This window comes from Lepus europaeus, chromosome 16 (assembly GCF_033115175.1).
Source record: "Lepus europaeus isolate LE1 chromosome 16, mLepTim1.pri, whole genome shotgun sequence".
Lineage (NCBI taxonomy): Eukaryota > Metazoa > Chordata > Mammalia > Lagomorpha > Leporidae > Lepus > Lepus europaeus.
The window spans coordinates 80952317-80976828 of NC_084842.1; the positions used below are offsets into that span (position 1 = coordinate 80952317).

The window sequence follows — 24512 nt, forward strand, 5'->3', positions numbered from 1 at the left end:
TGCTGAAGGCAAACAGGGGAGTAAGTTAATTTGACCAGATACTGGGAGTAGTCAGATCTCAAGGGAGAAGGTTTTCACTAAACCAACTCAGGATTCTTGATAAAATGGGCTGGGTGGGCCAAGGGTGGAGTGCAAAGTTAGGCATATGAGAAGAGGGTTCAGAGGAGCCTGGCTTAGCTTTAGCAAGAGTCTTACTAGTCAATTGCTTCTTTATTACTGTTTTATGAAAGTTTATAAATGTTACTCACCAAAACTGAATTAAAATTTTAATTACTATAAAGTTGTTAGTTTGTTGACATTTGTTATCAGTGCAGGTACAAGGGACTAAAGGTAAAATTGTTACTTAGATTGAATACACACTTTAATTTTATACTGTTTATTTGAAAGGCAGAGTGAGAGAGAGATACTCCATCTACTGGTTCACTCCCAAGTACCCACAACAGCCAAGATTTGGGCCAGGCAACAGCCAGGAACCAGAAACTCCATCCTGCACATGATGACAGAGACCCAAGTACTTGGGTCATCATCCATTGTTTTCTTTGGCAGGTTAGCAGGGAGCTGGATCAAAAGCAGAACAGCCCAAATTTGAACTGTCTTATATAAGGGATACCTGTTTCACAAATGGTGGCTTGACCTGTGCCACAATGCTGACCTCTGTAAATTTGATTTTAAAGTTCAGTGCCATATATAATGTTTACTGTATTTTATTTTTCTCATGGTAGGTAGCAGAGATGACTAAAAAAGGATAGTTTTTAATTTTATAACAAAATAATTTTTAGTTCAGGGTAATGATATACTTTCCTCTTAATTATGTTTATATGTTGTAGATATTTGAAATTTCATCTTATTTTCCTTCTGACTCAGTGAAGAATAGGCTTAAGTTAAAGCTTTGTCAAAGAATGCTGTACCCTTTTGAGATTGGTGTTCTATTCTAGAAAGGCTGTTCTGTAGGTGTGGGGAGGAGGATGGATTGAAGGAGAGGCAAAGACTGGCAGGAAGACTGTTACAGAAATATTATTGTAACAGTCTCTGGAGAACACTTAGGAGCTACCTGGTCAAGAGGGTAGGAGGTTGGGTAGGGTACTGGATAGTAACAGAAGAGAGATTTATTTTTCTGTTGAAAGCTCCTTTGTGCTCTTGGAATTTTGTATCATATTTATGTGTTACTTTTTCAGTAAGATCCGAGCTAAACTAATGACTACTGGACATAGGGGAAGGGATAGACAACATTTTATAGGAAATAAAACTGATAGAAGATGGTGATTGTGTATAGAGAGAGGGGGAAAAAGAAGTGGGAGGATTGAGGCTGACTTTATAGGGTGAATAGAAGAAGGTTGGAAAATAGAAAGGTCATTCTGGACTGGTTAGGCTTGAACTGCTTATATAATCCAGGTGGACATTTATTAATAGGAGGAGGAATAAATGGATTTCAAGGTCAGGAGAGTAATCTGATACGGAAACGCAAATATGACAATTACTAGAATATAAGTAGACATGGAAGCCACATGGCTATGCTTAAAATATGTGAAAACCTAAGATAATAAGACATTGGATTGAACCTTGGGAAGCAGTTAAATAAATTAGCTCAAGAAAAAGGAGACTAGAGAGAACTCAACATGTATTAAAATATTGACAGCAGTAGTCTCTACTTTTTTTTTTTTAGTGTAAAACAGGATGATCAGATCTAACACCTAAGATTTGGTTTCCTTTAGTAATGTGATTTTTTTAACTAATAGTAAAAATAAAATTATTAAATACTAGTAAATATTAAGTAGAATAATATTTTTAAAATGCGTAAAAAGTCTAAAAACAAAATATTCACATATTTTCAACTTTTCATAGTTTTGTATATTTCCACATGTTTGAAATTGAGAAGGTTGGTATAGAAGTGATGGATAGGTTACAGGAAAATGTGATTTTAGTCAGTGTGAGGAAGAATTTGTTAGCTGTTAGAGTTTTCCAGAGTTAGAATGATTTACTTTAGGTATAATGAGCCCCTTGCCTTTGGAAGTGTTGATGCTAATGTATAAGATCTTCTGTATCAGGATCACATCACAAGTATTCTGAATATTTTAGTGGACTATGCTCCATGATCTTAAAGGGATTTTGTAATGATACACTTAGATGGGCTTTTGTGGGGCTGGCTGCTCTGAGACATAAGGTTATTAACACATGGTTACATGAAGGTATAAATTAGAAATCAAATCAGTAGAAGTTTTGAGCAGCAACTTCCTGCTTTTACATGTTTTATTCATTAAAAAATAATGACATTGCTAAAGAAATTAAATATTTATGTTTTGGATCTTACCACTATTTTAATATCATAGAAAGTAAAGAGGCAACTGCTATTTGTCTATCTTTTCTGAGGTTTTATGTTGCATTCAAACTGACTTCCTGGGGTCAGGGACAATATACATAAGCAAAACTTTCATAAGAAATATTTTTTTGTTTCCAGAATGAATATGAGCAATTAAATTATGCAAAACAGCTGAAAGAGAGATTGGAGGCTTTTACAAGAGATTTTCTTCCTCACATGAAAGAGGAAGAGGAGGTAAGTATATTTTATATGCCTTGTGATTTAGATTTATAAAATCTTACAAATACTTTACCTCCTTAGAGTCAAAATAATGCATAGAAAGATAATTCTGACTAATGGTGAGAAGCCTTGAGTTTCTTTTGGGAGCTCAAAGAAATAAAAAAAAAAACCCAAGAAAGAAAAGCATTCATTTCATTTCCTCAGAAAGGTTGTTACTTTTTTTGAATGAGTGATTGAATTCATTTCATCAAGAAGTTTTTATTTTGTTACTGTAGATGGGGACTGTGTTAAATGGTAATAATTTTTTACATCACCCAATTATCTTTTCAGATACTTTAGAAGGTTCTTTAAACTTTTGACTTTGTTTATATACTAAGTTTAAGGATTTTTATTTTTATTTTATTTTTTTGGTAGTGGACTTTAGCAATTAAATGAGGTTTTAAGTTTATCAGTTTTCTCTGTCTCTGTCTTTCTGTCTCTCTTCCCTCTCTGCCTCTCAAATAAGAGGTGAGTGCTTGGTCTAGCAGTTAGGATACTCGTCTCCAGTATTGGAGTACCTAGGTTTGATAGCTCAGTTCTGATTTTCTGCTAATGCAGGGAGGCAGCAGGTGATGCTCAAGTGCTTGAGTTCCTGCCCATCACATAGGAGACCTGGATGGAGTTCCTGGCTCTTGGCTTCAGTCCAGACCCAGCTTGAGCCATTGTGGGCATTTGGGGAGTGAACCAGTACATAGGAGTGCTCTTCAATGCTTGCTTATGCACACTGACTCCCTTGCTCTCCCTTTCATAGATAAATAAATAAATATTTAAAAATTCATCAGTTTTATGCCTAATACACATATATTAAGGGATTTATTCAGTGGGTGGGCAAAACATTTTCCCTTCTGGGATGAACATTAGTGTAAGATACAGAGAAAACATTTTATGAGGATCTGCATTCTTGTTCAGCTATAATGCAGTTGTCAATTAGAACTTCATCTTATAATCAGACTGATTGAAAAAAGACAACAACCTACTTAAGCCCTTTCCAGGCCAATTAAATCAGGTAGGAGGCATTGGCATGAGTATTTTTTCAGGGCTCCCAAACTTAATGTAATATGCAGCCAGCGTATTACATTGAATATGCTTTGAAACCAGTGTTACTAAAGCAGTGTTGCCCATACTGTGACACTAATCAAAATTATCTGTGGAGGGCCGGCATTTGTCCTAGTAGTTAAGATGATGGTTGGGAGCCTGCACCCCATATTGCAGTGCCTGGATTCCAGTCCAGTCACTCCCAATTTCAGCATCCTGCAGATGCTCCCTGTGGGAGGCAAGAGATGCTGACGTAAATGGTTGGGTTTCTACCACCTGCATGGGAGACTTGGATTGCTGGTCCCTGGCTTTGGTCTGGCCCAGACCTGACTGTTGCAGGCATTTAGGGAATGAACCAATGGATGAAACATAACTCTGTTTCTATCTTTCAAATAAATGCATAAAATAAAAAATAATTATCTGTGAAACTAAAAAAAAAAAAAATAGAAAACTTTGTTTCTACCTCTCATTTGTTTCACTGAAGAAGTTTCCATAAATGATTATCTAGGAGCCCCTGTGGTAAAATAGTGATTTGGGGAAACATCTCCAAAACCCAGAAACAATATTGAATAGTTCAGAATTTTAGTAGAATTCTGACTTTGATTGTTTCACTACTCTTGAGTTTCATTCTCACTTGAGGTGGAGGTTGTGCTTGTGTGGAGTTTAGTTTTTTTTTGTTGTTATTGACAGGCAGAGTGGACAGTCAGTGAGAGAGAGACACAGAGATAAAGGTCTTCCTTTTCTGTTGGTTCACCCCCCAATGGCCACTGCAGCCGGCATGCTGCGGCCGGTGCACCACGCTGATCTGAAGCCAGGAGCCAGGTGCTTTTCCCGATCTCCCATGCGGGTGCAGGGCCCAAGCACCTGGGCCATCCTCCACTGCCTTCCCGGGCCACAGCAGAAAGCTGGACTGGAAGAGGAGCAACTGGGACAGAATCCGGCACCCCGACCAGGACTAGAACCCGGGTTGCCGGCGCCGCAGGCGGAGGATTAGCCTATTGAGCCGTGGCACTGGAGTTCAGTTTTTACAGTGCAAGAAGGCAGTAAATTGACCTGTGTCTAACACTAAAAATGTCTGTTTATGAAACTCAGTGCAGGAGAATCCTCTGGTCTTGATGCTTTCAAGTTGCTTAGGGTTTGACTTACCAGCTGGAGAAAGCATAGAGAAAAGGATCCTTTTGACAACATTTTCTGCAACTTTATCTCTGAAATATACAGTCATAATAATACACTTGAGCCATTACTAATATGAAGAGTGTAGAGTAAAACAAAACAAATTAATCATCTTCCCTTATGAATATTCTGTTTAATTTAGGTTTTTCAGCCCATGTTAATGGAATATTTTACTTATGAAGAACTTAAGGATATTAAAAAGAAAGTGATTGCACAACACTGCTCTCAGAAGGATACTGCAGAACTCCTTAGAGGACTTAGTCTGTGGAATCAAGCTGAAGAACGACAGAAGTTTTTTAAATATTCTGTGGATGAAAAGTCAGATAAAGGTGGGATTGATATATGTAGGTAGAGAACATTTTAGTTAGAGAACATTTAATTAGCTCAAGGCCTTTGACATCTTGTTGATATGAACTGTAGATTTTGTTTGAGGACTCATTTAACTCAGGTTTACAGTGTGGTTAGTTGAAGCCTTTTAAATCACTTAACAAATTTAAATGGACTGTAGTTTCTATTTTATTTAAAAAATTTTAACTTATAAAAATGGTGCTATGTATGGTGTGCCATGTGATGATGTTTTGGTACATGTATACATTGTGTAATGTCCAATCTGTGTAGTTTCTATTTTATAATTTAGTGTTTATGATTTATCATCTCATATACTTGGGTCATATATGGTATAGTGTTTCTTGAATGAATTTACATATGCAAACAATATTAATAATATTTGGCCAACCAAAGTTATTGAAAACCACCATGAACAGAGCACTTTTATAGTGTAATCCAACATTATGGATTCCATTGATCATAGTGGCTTTTTTTTTCCTTGTGTTTTTTTTTTTCATTGATTTTCTAAATCATTCATATGGTTGGTCCCCAATTTAAAATTGTTCAATTAATGATTTTTTTTGACTATATTATGGTGCAGAAGTGGAAGGCATATTGTACTTCAAGTTTTTTGTTTTTGTTTCTTCCCAGGCTAGCCGTATTTGGTATGATACTCTCTTGTGGTGCTGGGCAGTGGCAGCCATAGCTTCCAGTCAGCCATGCAGTCACAAAGGCAAAAGATGACACAGCACAATGTATTGTGCAGCTAAGCTATGATATTTGGTAGATTAGGTGAATTAAATACATTTTCAACTTTCAGTAGGTTTATTGTGCTCTAACCTCATCATAAGTCGAGGAGCAAACTACTTATATTTCTACCCTTTTTCATGTATTATTCTGTATGTTTATATCCAGTAGTACTCAAGGGAGTATGACAAAGCTTTTCTGTATACAGTTACTTTGAAAATATACCTGCTTTTTTTTTTTTTCATAGCAGACTACCTCTTTATTTTTTATTCTTATTTATCTTTAATAGTTTTACCCTTTAAGACATAATTAAAGAAACAGTTGGCATTCTCAGGTTAGTTAAAATTTCTTTACTTCCTGATGGGTGGTAGCAATGGTTTTCCTGTTAAAATAGACTACAGTTTTTTAAAATTAGTCCTTTATTCTTGTTTTTATATAATAAAGTAGGTGAAACCCATGTTGAAACAAAAATATTGTAAGTTAAGCTGTAATTAGGCCCATAAAGTTTGTATACTTTACTCTGAAATGCAGCTTGTGCCTCATATACCAAGCTAAGATCTGTTAGATCTGGTTTAATTGTAATTATAACATGAGATTTAAAAGCATCACACTTAATTATGTTTAATTTTCTTCTTCAAAGCAAATTATAGCTGTATTTTTTAAAATATTTGACATTTTAAAAGTGGTAGTCTAAAGCAATTTGATCATCCTATTTCTATATTTAATTTGTTTTGTGAAGACATGATATACAAGATTCTAAGTTCTTTATAGTAGAATTTAGTATAAATCTTTTATTTAGTACCTTATTTTCATTTGCTTTCAAAAAATTGCTACTGAAATAATACATTGTAAGAAATACATCTAATGACTTAGTTTCTCTGGTAGTTGCTGACAAGAGTCCCTTTCATTGTATACCAGTATCAGAAATATTTATAGTGTATCAACTAGTATATAACTTAGGTAAGTTATGTATAGGTTAATGAAGTTAGATACCACAGACCTTCTGTATGAAATAACAAAATTAAAAGAGAACATGAAGAAAGTCCTAACAGGAGTCATAATTCCTGAATAAAACATATGAGATTTGTGGGTGTCATTAAAATGCCTTGGAGATCTCATAATCTGGCCTACTATATACTTACTGATTTAAAGCTGTGTAACCTGTTTGGTTCCTTTTCCAAATGATGCTACTTATACTACAAAGTGAGTATTGTTTTTGCTGTAATGCCTTTGTAAGAGGAAGTCAAATCTGTATTCATTATTGTAGCTCCCACTGGTGGAGTATGATTTGGGCTATGATAGTTTAACCCTACAGGTTCTTAACAATTTTAACATCCTCATGGGACCTGTAAAACATGTTACTTCCTGTTCACATCTTGCAAGCAGGAAGGAATTAACTCTAGGTACTGGATTTTATTTGTAGGAATGTGGTTGTAATTTTCTTGTTTGTGTTTGTTCTTAAAGCCTTTACTGATAATTTTTTTCTTTTTTATTTCAGAAGCAGAAGTATCAGAACATTCCACAGGTATAACCCATCTTCCTCCTGAGGTAATGCTGTCAATTTTCAGTTATCTTAATCCTCAGGAACTATGTCGATGCAGTCAAGTAAGCACAAAATGGTCTCAGCTGGCAAAAACTGGATCACTTTGGAAACATCTTTACCCTGTTCATTGGGCAAGAGGTATGTTAATGGGACTTTTAAATTTGTTTTAAAAATACTATGATGTATTTTTCTAGATGAATACTTGTAGTCATTAGTAAGCAGAATCAGGGAAGAAAACTGAGAGGTTCACTAAAAAGTGGATTTCATTGTTAGGTGATGAATTCTTGGTATACATTTTTGAAAAGCTAGTAATGGTAAAATGTTCATGGCTAAATTATATGGTGTCTACAGTTTCCTTCAAAATAACTAGGAAAAATAGTCGGGGGAGGAAATGCAAAGAATGGCAAAATGTTGATAAATGTTCGTGATAGGTAATGGGGTACACGGAGATTCATTGTATTAGTTCTTTCTATATTTAACTATGTTTAGAATTTTTCATAATAAAACTTTTAAAATTGATTTTCAGAACAGTTAAGTAGATTGAGATCTTTTTTTTAAAAAAAAAAAAGATTTATTTATTTATTTATTTGAAAGAATTAGAGAGGGAGAGAGATCTACCATCTACTGGTTCACTCCCCAAATGGACCCAGTGGCCAGGCCTGGGCCAGACTGAAGCCAGGAGCCAAGAGCTCCATCCTGATCTCCCATGTGGGTACAAGGCCCCAAGCACATGAGCCATCCTCTGCTGCTTTCCCAGGCACACTAGCAGGGAGCTGGCCCAGAATTGGAGCATCTGGGACTCAAACTGGTGCCTATTTGGGATGCTGGCACTGTATACAGTGACTTACCCCTCTGTGCTACAGTGACAGCCCCTTGAATATCTTAAAAATAGAGAATTCTATGAAATTTTAAGATGAGGTACCATTATAGCTTATCTTGGTGGTGAATCAAAATAATTTTTATCTATAACATTTTTTTATGATGGGTAATTTCTCATATCACAAGCTCATTAATTTCATTGTAGTATGTTACACATGTGAACAGTTAAAGAACATTTTATTTTCATGAGCACATTTTACAACCATGGATTCATATAGCTCATGGCATCTCCTGTCACTGAATTAAAAGTGTTTTCTAGGTGAATATTAACTTAAAAATTTACATTAGCTTTTTTATAATTCTCCATTTTGTGAGATTTTAGCATGCAAAATTTTTTTTAAAAAAGGTTTATTTATTTATTTATTTATTTATTTATTTATTTATTTATTTTAAAGGCAGAGTTGGAGGGAGGGAGGGCAGAGAGATCTTTCCCAAATGGCCGCAACCGCCAGAGATGGACCTATCATGTCAGTAGCCAGGAGCTTCTTTCCGGTCTCCCACATGGGTGCAGGGATCCAAGTACTTGGGCCATCTTCCACTGCTTTCCCAGGTACATCAGCCGGGACCTGAACTGATGGCCATGTGGGATGCCAGAACTCCATATAGTTGCTTTATCTGCTACACCACAGTGGCCCCAGAAGTATGTGTTTATCACATCATTTTGTGTTTGATTCAAATTATGAATATTTTAAAAAGTTCTTATTTGTTCCAATAATATATAACATTAAAAATGTTAGAGGGGCAGGTGCTGTGACATAGTTGGTAAGGCCACCGCCTGCAGTGCCGGCATCTCATATGGGTGCCAGTTTGAGATCCAGCTGCTCCACTTGCAATCCAGCTCTCTGCTATGGCCTTGGGAAAGCAGTAGGAGATGGCCCAAGTCCTTGGGCCCCTGTACCTGTGTGGGAGACCCAGAAGAAGCTCCCAGCTCCTGGCTTCAGATCGGCACAGCTCCGGTTGTTGCAGCCAATTGGGGAGTGAACCAGTGGATGGAAGATTCTCTCTCTCTCTGCCTCCCCTACTCTCTCTGTGTAACTCTGACTTTCAAATAAATAAATAAATCTTAAAAAAAGATATTTTATATTTTTTGAGTTAAGCTATTTGGAGTGTTGGGTAGACTTATATGATCCAAATAATTAGAATCGTTATTTTTTATGCAGAATAACTTTTCCTGTTGTAGGATAATGAAATATCGAGTGAGCAGTTAAATAAGAGATGCATCAAGTACTTTTTTGTTGTCTTCAATTAAGAACTCATAATTGGATACGATTTCACATATGAATGCAAATGTAATAGTGCTATTAGTGAATGTACTCAAAACTTTAATGTGCCTTTTTAAAAAAATGTATTTAAGTAAGGAGTTCCAATAAAAATGGTTTTTATTTATGGGATTTGTTTTGAGTGGTTTTCAGTCCAAATTGATTTTTTTTTTTGACAGGTAGAATTATAGACAGAGAAACAAAGAGAAAGGTCTTCCTTCCGTTGGTTCACTCCCCAAATGGCCGCTATGGCCAGCGCTGCGCCAGTCCGAAGCCAGGAGCCAGGTGCTTCTTCCTGGTCTCCCATGTGGGTGCAAGGGCCCAAACACTTGGGCCATCCTCTACTGCCCTCCTGGGCCACAGCAAAGAGCTGGACTGGAAGAGGAGCAACCGGGACTAGAACCGGTGCCCATATGGGATTAACTGGCACCGACCCTCCCAAATTGATTTTTTTTTTCTCCCTCCACACAACATTTGAAATGTTTTGAAACATTTTTTGTTCATCCCATATTGTTTTATTCTGGCATCTAATGGGTGAAGGCCAGGGTTGCTGCTAAGCACCCTACAATCCACAAAACAACCTCCCGTAACAAAAAATTTCTGGCCAAGGGCAAGTATTGTGGCATAGTGGCTTAGCGTGCCATTTGGACCTTTCTACTGTCCTTCTGATCCAGCTCCCTGCTAATGCATCTTGGGAGTCATGGGATGATGGCTCAAGTGGTGGGCCCCTGCTACCCTCGTGGGAGACTTGGATGGAGTCCTGGTTTTTGGCTTCGGCCTAGCTCAACATTGGCTGTTCTGGGCATTTGGAGGGTAAACCAGCAGATGGAAGATCAGTAGATCACTATTTCTCTCTCCCTCCCTCCCTCCCTCCCTCCCTCCATTTCAAGTAGATAAACAAATAAGTATTTTTAAAAAAAGAATACTCCAGCCAGATATGTCAGTAATATTAAGGTTGAGAATCCCTATTTCAGATATAATATTAAGAATAAATATATTCTGCATTGTTTTTCACAATAATGTAGTTTAGTTGCAATATATTTTCCAGGATTTCTATTTATGGTTTAGCTTTATCTTAGTCTTTCCCTTTGAGTTCTATTCCTGCCTACTTCTGAATTACAGAGGCCAATATGCTTTGGTTTATTAGCCAGCATTGTTTTGGGACTGTCTCAGGAGCCAGGTGAAGCCACAGTAGGGGAAAAAGGTTAGGCTGTTTTCAGTGGTTTCTGAAGTTTCATGTAGGGCCATTGATAACTACTTTTTCTAGAAAAGATATTACAACCACTAAATTTATTCTGTAAAATATAACAATTGAAAAACATTGCATATAGAGAATAAATACATAGTAAGGGTATAACAGTCTATGTACATTTTTGTAGTTCTGTTAGTTTTAGAGAAGGATTTACTTTGGGAAAATATGAACTATTGATTAACTTGTTAATATTATTAACTGAATCCATATATAGTCCTAGTTCTTTCAGTATGTTTGAAATGGAAGCATTAGCTTATTTAAGTGTAGGGTTTTTTGTTTTGTTTTTGCTTTCTTTAATCCATAGTTAAATACTTCTAAAAGTAGCTGGTCTTTGCCTGTACTTGGATGTTTCCAGTGTGTAGAGGTTTTTATTGTAAATAGATAGGTGATCTAATCTGATTTTGTTCCTCTTATTTATTCATTGGATAGGTGATTGGTATAGTGGTCCTGCAACTGAACTTGAAACTGAACCTGATGAGGAATGGGTAAAAAATAGGAAAGATGAAAGTCGTGCTTTTCAAGAGTGGGATGAAGATGCTGACATCGATGAATCTGGTAAACCATGTTTGGGATTAAAATTATTACATGACATTTTAATAGCTGATATTATGTTTAATAATTAGGAATTAAGATTCACGTGTTTTGTATTTTCTGAGGAAATGGGGCTTTGGTTCTTTTTTTTTTTAAGATTTATTTTATTTATTTGAAAGAGAGTTACAGAGTGTGGTAGAGACAGAGAGAGAGGTCTTCCATCTGCTGGTTCACTCCCCAGATGGCCGCAACGGCTGGAGCTGCGGCGATCCAAAGCCAGGGTCTCCCACGTGGGTGCAGGGGCCCAAGAACTTGGGCCATCTTCTATTGCCTTCCCAGGCCATAGCAGAGAGCTGGACTGGAAGAAGAGCAGCCAGGACTAGAACCGGTGCCCACACGGGATGCCGACATTTCAGGCCAGGGCTTTAACTACCCCGGCTTTGGTTCTTTCTTTCTTTCTTTTTTTTAAATTTATTTGACAGGTAGAATTATAGACAGAGAAACAGAGATAAAGGTCTTCCTTCCATTGGTTCACTCCCCAAATAGCTGCTACGGCCAGCGCTGCACCAATCCGAAGCCAGGAGCCAGGTGCTTCTTCCTGGTCTCCCATGCGGGTGCAAGGGCCCAAACACTTGGGCCATCCTCTACTGCCCTCCTGGGCCACAGCAGAGAGCTGGACTGGAAGAGGAGCAACTGGGACTAGAACCGGTGCCCAAATGGGATGCTGGTGCCGCAGGTGGAGGATTAACCAAGTGAGCCACGGCGCCAGCCCTTGGTGCTTTCTTTTAAGATTTATTTATTTATTTTCAAAGCGTTAGAGAGAGGGAGCGACAGAGTTATTCCATCCTCTTGTTCACTCCCCAGTTAGCCACAATGACCAGGGCTGGGTCAGGCTGAAGCCATGAGTCAGGAGCTTCATCTAGGTCTACCACATGGCTGGCAGGGCTCCAAACACTTGGGCCATTTTCCTCTTTTCCCAGGTCATTAGCAGACAGCTGGATCGGAAGCAGAGCAGCAGGATGCGAACCTGCGCCCATATGGGATGCTGGTTCTTAGGCAACGGCTTTACCCGCTATGCCACAGTGCCAGCCCCTTTGTTCATTTTTTTATTTGAGACACAGAGAGACAGTAAGAGGCAGAAGGACAGAGCGCTTCCTTCCGCTGGTTCATTTCCCATATGTCCACAATGGCCAAAACTGGGCTGTGCCAAAGCCAGGAATTGGAAACTCAATCCAGGTCTCTCACATGCGTGGAGGAACCCATTTAATTGAGCCATCACTGCTGCCTCCCAGGTCTGCATTAGCAGATGCTGTATCAAGAGCTAGGGATCAGTCCCTGATTCTCTGATATGGGACACTGGTGGTATCTTAGCCACTAGGCTAAGCGCCCACCAAGAGATGGTGTTTTTAAGCCTACTACTTTTTAAAATTTGAAGGAGTAATTATTCTGTTTTAAATTTTTTCTTGAGGTATACAGGATTGTTTCCCATGTGGCTTTTTTTTTTTTAAGATTTATTTTATTTATTTGAAAGAGTTACAGAGAGAGGAGAGCCAGAGAGAGGTTTTCCATTCCGCTGGTTCACTCCCCAAATAATTGCTCAGGCATAGCTGAGCTGATCCAAAGCCAGGAGCCAGAAGCTTCTTCCAGGTCTCCTACGTGGGTGCAGGGGTCCAAGGAGTTGTGCCATCTTCCACTGCTTTAACCCACTGCACAACAGCACCAGCCCCTCCTATGTGTTTTTATATTAAAATTAAAAGTCGGAGATAATACCTGTTTTCTCTTGGGCAATAATGTATAATCATTATAATGCTTTATAGTTTACATTGTGTTTTTAGGGGCCATTTCAATTCAATTTTCAGTTCAGTGGCATTTATTCAGTCATCTGTGGTGTAGCAGAGCACGCCATGAAAGCTGTTGAGTCTGTTTATTCATTTGTAAAGTCATAGCCCTTACCTCATAAGATTGTTATAGAATTAAGTAATAGATATGAAAATTATTTGTTAGTGATAAGAGATTGTAAAAACTATTTTAACCATTCTTTAAGCACTGTGGGAGAGTTCACAGGTGACTCATTCTATATCTTTAATCTTAAAGAATTCACAAATGGGAGGATTTAGACTGTATAATACTTAATTCAAGGTATGTAATGAAAAATACTGTAATAGAAGGGCAGAGATACTCCTAGAGTATGGAGGAAGAAGACCTAAATTCTGTCATTGAGATTAAGCTAGATAATAATTAGTAAAAGATGATAGTGAAAAGTTAACAGTTGTGATATTTTTGTAGTTTTTTAAAAAAAGATTTTATGTACTTGAAAGTCAGAAATACAGAGAGAGAGAGAGATCAATCTTCCATCCTTTGGTTCATTCCCTAAATGGCTGCAATAGCCAGGGCTGGGCCAGGCCGAAGCCAGGAGCTTCTTTTGAGTCTCCCATGTGGGTGCAGGGGCCCAAGTACTGTGAGCCATCTTTTTCGCTGCTTTCCTAGGCACATCAGCAAGAAGCTGGATCAGAAGTGAAGCAACCAGGAACTGAACTGGTGCCCATATGGGATGCCAGCACTGCAAACTGAGGCTTAACCATCTATGCCACAGCTCTGACTCCTGTTTTTGTAAAACTGAAACTGTAGGGAGTTTTTATTTGTAAAGCTTCCCACTTAAAAGTTAGGTGGTCTGGTAAAAGAACTACACATGGAAGGGCCGGCGCTGTGGCTTAGCAGGTTAAGCCACTGCCTGTAGTTTTCGCATTCCATATGGACACTGGTTCAATTCCTGGCTGCTCCACTTCTGATCCAGCTCCTTGCTGTTGTGGCCATTTGTGGAGTGAACCAGCAGATGGAACATTTTTCTCTCTGTCCTCTCTTTCTCTCTGTAGCTCTGCCTTTCAATTAAATAAATAAATCTTTGAAATAATAAAAAAACAAACAAAAAACTATACATGTGGAAAGTAATTACTCTAAGTGTAAGGACAAATCTTTCAGCAGCTAATGTAGTTTATTCTTTTTTTTAATGATTTATTTTATTTATTTGAAAGAGCTACAGACAGGTAGAACCAGAGACAGAAAGGTCTTTCATCCACTGGTTCACTCCCCAAATGACATTGATGGCCAGAGCTGAGCTGATCCGAAGCCAGGAGCTTCTCTTAGGTCTCCCAAGCGGGTGCAGGGGCCTAAGTAACTTGGGCCATCATCCACTGCTTTCCCAGGCCCTAGCAGAGAGCTGGATCAGAAGTAGGGCAGCCAGAACTCGAACAGGATGCCAACACCGTAGGCCAGGGCTGTAACCTGCTGCACCACAGCACCACAGCAATGGCCACAATGTAGTTTATTCTTAGGAAATGAAGCTGCCACATTTTGGTATAGCTTTGAAACTTTGGAAAGTGTTTCTTTTTAAAAGGTTTAAAAAATCAAAGCAACATTTATTCAGAAGGCAGAGTGACAGAGGGCAGCAGAGGCAGAGAAAGATATGTCATCCATCTCCAAATGTTTCAACAGCCAGGGCTTGGCCAGACAGAAGCCATGAGCCAGGAACTTCATCTGAGTCTCCAATGTAGGTGGCAGGAATCCAAGCATACAGGCTGCCATTTGCTGCTTTCCTAGGCAAGTTAAGCAGGGAGGTAGATCAGAAGTGGAGCAGCCTAGACTCAAACTGGCCCTCTGCTATAGAATGCTTTTGTTGCAAGTGGCAGCTTAACCTGGTACAACATAATGCTAGCTTCTGGAAGGTGCTTTTTTTTTTTTTTTTTTAAACTTTTATTTAATGAATATAAATTTCCAGTATACAGCTTATGGATTACAATGGCTTCCCCTTCCCATAATTTCCCTCCCACCCGCAACCCTCCCCTCTCCCGCTCCCTCTCCCTTTCCATTCACATCAAGATTCATTTTCAATTCTATTTATATACAGAAGATCAATTTAGTATAAATACTTCAACAGTTTGCACCCACATAGAAACACAAAGTGAAACATACTGTTTGAGTACTAGTTATAGCATTAAATCAAAATGTACAGTACATTAAGGACAGAGATCCCACATCAGGAGCAAGCGCACAGTGGCTCCTGTTGTTGACCCAACAAATTGACACTCTAGTTTATGGCGCCAGTAACCACCCTAGGCTGTCGTCATGAGTTGCCAAGGCTATGGAAGCCTTCCAAGTTCCCCGACTCTGATCATATTTAGACAAGGTCATAAAAGACAGGTTGAGGATAGTAACCAATGATCCTAAGAGTGGCCTTAACCAGGTCTGAACAATTATACAGCATTAAGTGGGGAAGAGGACCATCAGTACACACAGGTTGGGAGTAGTGCCATTGGTGGTAGAGTAGAGGTTATGATTACAAAGGAATGAGGCCCAAGTGCACTAGACAGGGTCTAGAACAAAGGACAGAGTCATTATTAGAGGAGCTAAGAAAGGTGCTGTCTAAGCTACAATTTTTCTGATTGAGAGGCAAATAGAACCTGATAGAAGGGGCTTGATAATAATCTGTTGGGCTTTAGGCCTTGTAAGTTAAGAGGCCCAGACCTATCTATCTCTTCACATGGGGTATATCCTAAGGATATACCGAAGGATGCCCAGGTCAGAGCCACAGATCTTATTGGCTCCAAGCTGAAAAGCCCTTCACTCAGCCCAACTTCCAAAGTGACCACTGCAGTTGAGGGGACAGCCAAGTAGGGTCAGCAGCATTGCAGGCAGAACTGTAAATTTCTTGTTAGAGATGCCCCCTGCCTTTACCTGGCCAGCTCTCCTCCCAGGCCAGCCAAGTAATGAAAGTCAACAGAGTGCCTTCCCCTAGGAGGTTCACACCTCCCTTGGAAGGTGCTTTTTTTTTTTTTATTTTTTATTTTTATTTTTATTTTTTTTATTTTTGACAGGCAGAGTGGACAGTGAGAGAGAGAGAGACAGAGAGAAAGGTCTTCCTTTGCCGTTGGTTCACCCTCTAATGGCCGCCGCGGTAGCGCGCTGCGGCCGGCGCACCGCGCTGTTCCGATGGCAGGAGCCAGGTGCTTCTCCTGGTCTCCCATGGGGTGCAGAGCCCAAACACTTGGGCCATCCTCCACTGCACTCCCTGGCCACAGCAGAGAGCTGGCCTGGAAGAGGGGCAACCGGGACAGGATCGGTGCCCCAACCGGGACTAGAACCCGGTGTGCCGGCGCCGCAAGGCGGAGGATTAGCCTGTTGAGCCACGGCGCCGGCCTGGAAGGTGCTTTTTTAAGGAAGAGTTCTATTCCAGTGAGATTTGGTGTTGTGTTTACCTGTGACGGGCACTGTTGTAGTATGAGGGATATAAAGGTGAAGAAAAGGGAAAAAACACTCTGATCCTGTTGAACTTAAAATTTGGAATGGGTAGGCAAACAATAAACTCAGATAAAATGTGTGCTCTGTTAGATGGTGATAACCATCTTGGAGAAAAACAAAAAAGAAGGGGGAAATATGCCAGAAAAAGTTGAAACTGTTGCAGTTTTAAATGGAGGGGTTATTAGAAATTTGAGCAAAGAATTTAGGTAAGACTTAATTACCCATTCTAGAAGATTTTTTCATGGTGTTTATATTCAGAATTTTAAAGGCTTTGCCCAGCTTAGTTGGTTTGCTTCAGTATTTGAAGAAAGGCAAAGAAAAGACTTGTTTCCAGGAGTCACTGTGCACTTGCTCCTCATGTGGGATCTCTATCCTTAATGTGCTATACATTGTGATTTAATGCTATAACTAGTACTCAAACAAACAGTATGTTTCACTTTGTGTTTCTATGTGGGTGCAAACTGTTGAAATCTTTACTTAATATATACTAAATTGATCTTCTGTATATAAAGAGAATTGAAAATGAATCTTGATGTGAATGGAAGGGGAGAGGAAGCGGGAGAGGGGAGGGTTGCTGGTGGGAGGGAAGTTATGGGGGGTGGGAAGCTATTGTAATCCATAAGCTGTATACTGGAAATTTATATTCATTAAATAAAAGTTAAAAAAAAAAAAAAGATACACAGAAGTCCGAAAAAAAAAAAAAAAGGACAACTTTGGATCTCCTGTCTACTACAGTGCTTTATCAGTTTTGTTTTCTTTAGTAGTCCTGCAGAGAAAGGATTTTTAGTTTAGTTTTTTATTTTTAAAGATTTATTCCTTTATTTGAAAGAGTTATGTAGAGAGAAATCTTCTGTCCCTGGTTCACTCACCAAATGGCTGCACCAGCCTGAGATGGGACAGGCTGAAGCCAGGAGTTAGGAGCTTCATTTGGGTCTCCCATGTGGATAATAGGGGCCTCAGCCCTTTGGCTGCCCTCTGCTGCTTTCCCAGGTGTGTTAGCAGGGATCTGTATTGGAAGTGGAGCAGGCGGGACTCAAACCAGTCCTCATATGGTATGCTGGCATCAGTGCAGGCAGCAGCTTAACCTGCTGTACTACAATGCCAGCCCCAGTTTTCCTTTTTCCTAGATTTCACAGGAAACTGTACACATTTAGATGTAGAGGACCACAGAAACAAAAGAGTGACTTGGGAATAAAATTAAAGTAGAATAAATAGGGCTTACTAAATTAATTTTGATTTCTTTTTATATTTTACATGTATGTCTGGTTAAAACAGGAGTTGAGGATAATACTGTAAACCCAGAGCCATTCATAAGAAAATCAGTAATTGTTCTTTTCACTTATATTCCTTTTGTCTACTGTATTTTGTTTTAAGTGAGATTTCTTTAAATTCACTATTTTAAATTCTTTCATGTTTAGAGACATTCAAGTTGGGTCTTTAGGTGAGCATAATAATAGGAGTCATTCTTTTTAGTGTAGTTTGTTTTTGCCTTCTATTAAATTGGAGTTTGTAGTATTTTTATTGTAGTTGTTGCTTCGGTAGTACAACTTTATAAACACTCAAGCTTCACGGGAGTTATTAAGTGAAAGACAAAAGTCATGTTTAAGTCGGCGCCGCGGCTCAATAGGCTAATCCTCCGCCTTGCGGCGCTGGCACACCGGGTTCTAGTCCCGGTCAGGGCACCGATCCTGTCCCGGTTGCCCCTCTTCCAGGCCAGCTTTCTGCTGTGGCCAGGGAGTGCAGTGGAGGATGGCCCAAGTGCTTGGGCTCTGCACCCCATGGGAGACCAGGAGAAGCACCTGGCTCCTGCCATCGGATCAGCGCGGTGCGCCGGCAGCAGTGCGCCTACCGCGGCTGCCATTGGAGGGTGAACCAACAGCAAAGGAAGACCTTTCTCTCTATCTCTCTCTCTCACTGTCCACTCTGCCTGTCAAAAAAAAAAAAAAAAGTCATGTTTATTTTTAACTTCTGAAAAATTGTGAGGTACTTTACTTTGCTTGACTCATTGTGATCAGATTAATTCAGCTTCAAATGCCTTCTAGCTCTGTGACCTTTTTGCTTAGGTAGAATAACTCGTAATACTTCTTACCATGGGCCATTTTTCATTTGATATCGTGTATTCTCTTAAAAAATTTTTACTGTTCTAATATTCAGAATTTTTTTTCCCCAAAACTATTTTGTTGCCTGAAAATGGGATTTTACATTAGGGAGTTTAAAGATAATGTAAAATATTTTATACTTAACAATTTGGTGAATTTTTAAGTGGCCTAATTATAATTAGTTTATCAAGTTCATAGACTTTTGAATTCATTTTACAGAAGAGGCTGCAGAGGAATCAATTGCTATCAGCATTGCACAGATGGAAAAACGTTTACTCCATGGCTTAATCCATAATGTGCTCCCATATGTTGGTACTTCTGTAAAAACGTTAGTATTAGCATACAGTTCTGCAGTTTCCAGCAAAATGGTATGTATGCATTAGCATTAGTTTGGGTATTAAGGAAAATTGCAGTGATATTACTTCAGTTGCTAATTCTTGAGTTTGATTAAGGGAAAAAGAAACCAAAACAATTATTAGGTGCCATCCCATGAGTAGGCACACACTGCTAGATTTCATATAATTTTACTCAGTTTTCACAGCAATCTGTGTAGCACAAATATCATTGCCTACATATTGTAGAAAAGGTAGCAGACTGGAGGAGGCTGATAAGCATTGTATTGAGTTTAATAGATGTTAAGTGATGAAGACCAGTTTTATATAACTTTATGATAAAATATGTAAGACATGGTACGATGGGCAAATCAGATGAAACCAGTTTTATAAAAGTATTTTGACTTCTACATTCTTAAAAATATAAAAGTACTGGTTCCCAATTGCATGACTACTTAAATTGGTTCCCAGGGATTGAGCCCAGAATATTTATTTTTATTGTGCTATTCAACTAATGTTTTACATCCACAAAAGTTTGAGAATCATGGGTTGTATTTACTAATAGTTATCTATTGCTTGTCTAACTGAAGGTCTGTCGATCTTTACAGTGTCTTTTTCCCCCTTCTTAGGTTAGGCAGATTTTAGAGCTTTGTCCTAACCTGGAGCATCTGGATCTTACCCAGACTGACATTTCAGATTCTGCTTTTGACAGGTTAGTTTATTTTTTATAAATATTTAAATATAATGAATTCTAGCTATTAATCAGTAGAATTGCTCTGTAATTTCTTACATAATTGCAGTTTAATCATATTGTTATTTTTTTACTACCAAGTCTTAGTCATACATGACTTACTACTTGATAACACTAATTGTTTTTTTAAATTTTTTATTTATTTTAATTTGGAAGAAACAGATTCCCCCATTAGTTAGTTCACTCCCCAAAAATGCCAGTAACAGCCAGGGCTGAGCCAGACTAAGCCAGGAGCTCAGAATCAATCTGGGTTTTTGATTTGGGCGGCAAGGACCAAGTATTTGAGCCATCACCTGCTGTCCCCTGGGGTGCACCCTAGCAGGAAGCAAGTCTAGCTGGAACTTGAACGAGGCACTCTTGATAGGAAATGCAGGTATCCCAAATGGCATCCTAACCATTGAGCCAAATGTCCCCACATCTCCTCGCTATATCCCCATCCCACTGCTGCCCTGTTCTTTGCCTCTTGTCTATAGGTCTTAGCTGATTTTAAATTCTGATTGGTATCATCTTGCTGTCTCTGTCATCTTTTATTGTGTCTGGGCCTTAAAGCTGTGCTGTGCAACCATGTAGACTGCTATTATGTTCTTCAGGCTTCAGTTGGTCCCTGAATGCTGTTTGGCAAAGCTCTCTCTTAAATTCTTTACAGTTATTCTCAAATGCTACCACTTTCTTCAAGCTGCACTTTTAACAGATAATTTTTCCTTGGGTACCAACAATTTCCCCTGTTCTGTCTCATCCCTCTTTCCCAAATAATACTCTCCCATGTCTGGAGCTTGTTTCTTCTGGATCTTCCTCATTAATCAGTAGTTACTGGATAGAGACTGCCTATCCTCAACTTGTTACTTTGATAATAAACTGAAGACTTGCCATTTCTTACCTTTCTTTAGTCTACCCTTTTGTTAGGTTAGCAACTCTATTTCCTAATTATTGGCATTTTTTTTTTTTCATATCCCTAGTGTCCAAAATAGTGCCTGCAAATGATAGTGAATGTTTGAGTAACTATATTAAATTTACAGTCTTTTACTTATATGTGTGTGTTTGTATGTATAATGATTTTGATCCATTTAACAATATCTATTAATCATCTTTTACCTCTTAATTATAGTTGGTCTTGGCTTGGTTGCTGCCAGAGTCTCCGGCATCTTGATTTGTCTGGATGTGAAAAAATCACAGATGTGGCTCTGGAGAAGATTTCCAGGGCTCTTGGAATTCTAACATCTCATCAGAGTGGCTTTTTGAAAACTTCCACGAGGAAAATTACTTCGACTACATGGAAAAATAAAGACATTGCCATGCAGTCCACCAGGCGGTATGCCCGTTTGCACAGTTTAACCAGTGAAGGCATTGGAGAAGAAATAAATAATGAACACACCTGGACTAAGTCTGTTTCTCCTGAAAATTTTACTTCTCCATATGTGTGGATGTTAGATGCTGAAGATTTGGCTGATATTGAAGATGCTGTAGAGTGGAGACATAGAAATGTTGAGAATCTTTGTGTAATGGAAACAGCACCCAACTTTAGTTGTTCGACCTCTGGTTGTTATAATAAGGATATCGTTGGACTAAGGACTAGTGTCTGTTGGCAACAGCATTGTGCTTCACCAGCCTTTGTGTATTGTGGTCATTCATTTTGTTGTACAGCAACAACTCTAAGAACTATGTCAGCACTCCCAGGGTCTTCTGCAATGTGTAGAAAAGCATCAAGGACTACATTGCCCAAGGGAAAAGACTTAATTTACTTTGGGAGTGAAAAATCTGATCAAGAGACTGGACGTGTACTTTTGTTTCTCAGTCTGTCTGGATGTTATCAAATTACAGATCATGGTCTCAGGTAAGTACTCAATTATATAGTATTAGGAAATGGATATCTTTCTCATACATGAATGGAATAAGAAATTTTTAATATAAGTTAATCATGCCCCTTTGTATAGGCAAGAGAGTTAATAAAGATCAGTCTTACTTCTTAGTGCTGGAACATTATGATTTCTCATATCAGCATAGTTTCATTGAGTTCAAATTCATTTTGGCATATAGAAGAACATAAATTTAAAAGTTTAATCAAAGTTTAGTAATGGTTACATTACATTTTTTTTCTTTTTAAAGTTTTATTTATTTATTTGAAAGAGTTACAGAGAGGCAAGAGCAGACAGAAAGATCTTGCATCCATTGGCTCACTCCCGAAATGGCCACAACAGCTGGAGCTGGGCCAGTCCAAAGCCAGGAACCAGGAGCTTCTTCCATGTCTCCCACGTGGGTGCAGAAGCCCAAGGGCTTGGACCATGTTCTAGTGCTTTTCTAGGCACATTAGCAGGGAACTGGATTGGAAATGGAGCAGCCGGGACCCAAACTGGCACCCATATGGGATGCTGGCATGGCAGGCAGTGGTTTTATCTGCTATGCAACAGTGCCAGCCTCTACATTACCTTTTTAAAAGATAATAAAATAGATGAATAATTTTCAGCTTCAAGTACATCAAACAGAAGAAAATATGTGTTATCATATACTGTTGCTGAATATTGTTATGGTGAATTGAGGATTTTGAAAAACAGAATGCAGAAATAATTTGGTGCAGCTATATAGCTTTTAAGTATTTATAGGAACAAAAGCACTTCTAGGGTAGAACTTTTTAAATTTCATGTTTTTTTTTGTTTTTAGAAGCACTTTGCTTTGTTTTTTAATTTTTTACTTCTTTGAAAGAGCAGCAGAGACAGAGATCCCCTTATCTGCTGGTTCAGTCCCCAAATGCCTGCAACTACAGGGGCTGTGCCAGGCTAAAACCAGGAGCTTGGAACTCCATCTGGGTCTCCAACACGTGTGGCAGGCAACCAAGTACTTGAGCCATCACCTGCTGCCTCCCAGGTGTGAAATTAGCAAGAAGCTGTATCAGAAGTGGAGTGGGGACTTGAATCAAGGTACTCCAAAATGGGATGCAGGTGCCTGAAGTAGCATTGTAACTGCTGTACCAAATACCCATCCCTGAGGCAGAGTTTAGATACTGTAGCTGGAAATTAGAATTTTTGATCATGACGTACCTGATCTTCTGTTGTGGAAGTTCTTCATTTTATTTTCTCATTTTTATGAACACAACCTTTAGCAGATTAAATTGAACCCTTTAAAATTATTTATACGTTTTTATTTATTGGACAGAGACAAAGACATATCTTCCTTTTTTGCTGGTTTACTTTCCAAATGTCCACATTGGCTGGAGCTGAAGCTAAGAGCTTGGGACTCAATCCAGGTCTCCCACATGGATGGCAGGGACCCAACTACTTGAATCATCACCTGCTGCCTCCTAAGGTGCACTAATATTAGTAAGAAGCTAGAATTAAAAGTGCAGCCTGGACTCTCACCCAAACTTTCCAATATAGGATGTAGGCATCCCAGACAGAGATTCAACCTACTCTCCTTTTTTCTCCCCTAGACAAAAAGAGAGGTAGAAGTGAAACATTCATTAGCCCAGAGAAGTAGCTCTTTTCAGAAACCAGGTTCTGCTATATAATTTATGAAACCCAATTGGAATTTTGTTGGGTTATGAGTACTCTAATGGACAATGTTGGGGACAATACCATGGTTTACTGGCTTTAGGGCCAGACTGACTTAGGGTAGATTATGCTCTTCTTTATCTGTATAACTGACATTTTGTAAAATATTTAACTTCATTGTTGTGAAACTTAGGTTACATGCAAAGCATCTAACAATAATGTGAGGTAGGGTTTCAATAAATATAGCTACTGTGCAATAATTGTTTGATTACCATTGATATAAACCTTTGGAAATTGTTACAACATAAGGTTCTGGTGGGCTGATGTGACACACAGGGTTGGAGTTCCAGGAGGTTTAGTTTTTTTTTTTTTTTTTAAAGATTTATTTACTTGAAAGAGTTACAGAGAAAGAGAGGTCTTCCACCCACTGGTTCATTCCCCAAATGGCTGCAACAGCTGGAGCTGGGCTGATCTGAAGCCAGGAGATTCTTCTGGGTCTCCCACATGGGTTTAGGGGCACAAACACTTGGGCCATCTTCCACAGCTTTCCCAGGCCATAGCAAAGAGCTAGATCAGAAGTGTAGCAGCAAAAACTAGAACAGGCACCCTTATGGGTTGCCAGCACTACAGGTGGCAGCCTCACCAGCTATGCCACAGTGCCGGCCCCAGGAGGTTTACTTCTGATCCAGCTTCCTGCTAATATTCCTCAGAAGACAGTGGAATATGGCCTAAATAATTGGGTCCCTGCCATGCACATGGGAAACCTACTTGAAGTTCCTGGCTTCTGGCTTTGGTCTGGCGTAGCTCCGACTCTTGTAGGCATTTGACAAGTGAACCAGCAGATCCTCTCTGTCACTTTGCCTTTTAAATAATTAATTAATTAAAAAATGTTTAGGGATAATGGGATTAAAAGATGTTTGAGTGCAAAAGTATTTTGTAGTACATGCATAGTTTTTTCATAAAATATGCAGTTTCTATGAACTTTTGAATATCCTCATTTGCATAGATTTCAAATATTTTTTTCACAGAAGGAAATTTAATCTTAATTATATTTTTCCATGAATTTTTTGAAGTACCCTTTTGTTTTTTCTTGATAATGAGTTATAACCTGTTCTGGGACAGTGTTTAGAAACACTCAGAATGGGCCGGCGCCGCGGCTCAATAGGCTAATCCTCCGCCTTGCGGCGCCGGCACACCGGGTTCTAGTCCCGGTCGGGGCACTGATCCTGTCC

General features: G+C 39.0%; 1 protein-coding gene across 1 annotated transcript in view; it reads left to right on the forward strand.

The window, feature by feature from the left end:
- FBXL5 (F-box and leucine rich repeat protein 5) overlaps window positions 1-24512 on the forward strand; it is a 58850-nt gene that overhangs the window by 15511 nt on the left and 18827 nt on the right. Inside the window, exons 3-9 of the mRNA XM_062212710.1 lie at window positions 2456-2551; window positions 4926-5112; window positions 7356-7538; window positions 11220-11345; window positions 18935-19083; window positions 19677-19759; window positions 20904-21629. Of these exons, the coding sequence (XP_062068694.1) occupies window positions 2456-2551; window positions 4926-5112; window positions 7356-7538; window positions 11220-11345; window positions 18935-19083; window positions 19677-19759; window positions 20904-21629 (1550 nt within the window). The remainder of the gene's footprint in view (window positions 1-2455; window positions 2552-4925; window positions 5113-7355; window positions 7539-11219; window positions 11346-18934; window positions 19084-19676; window positions 19760-20903; window positions 21630-24512) is intronic.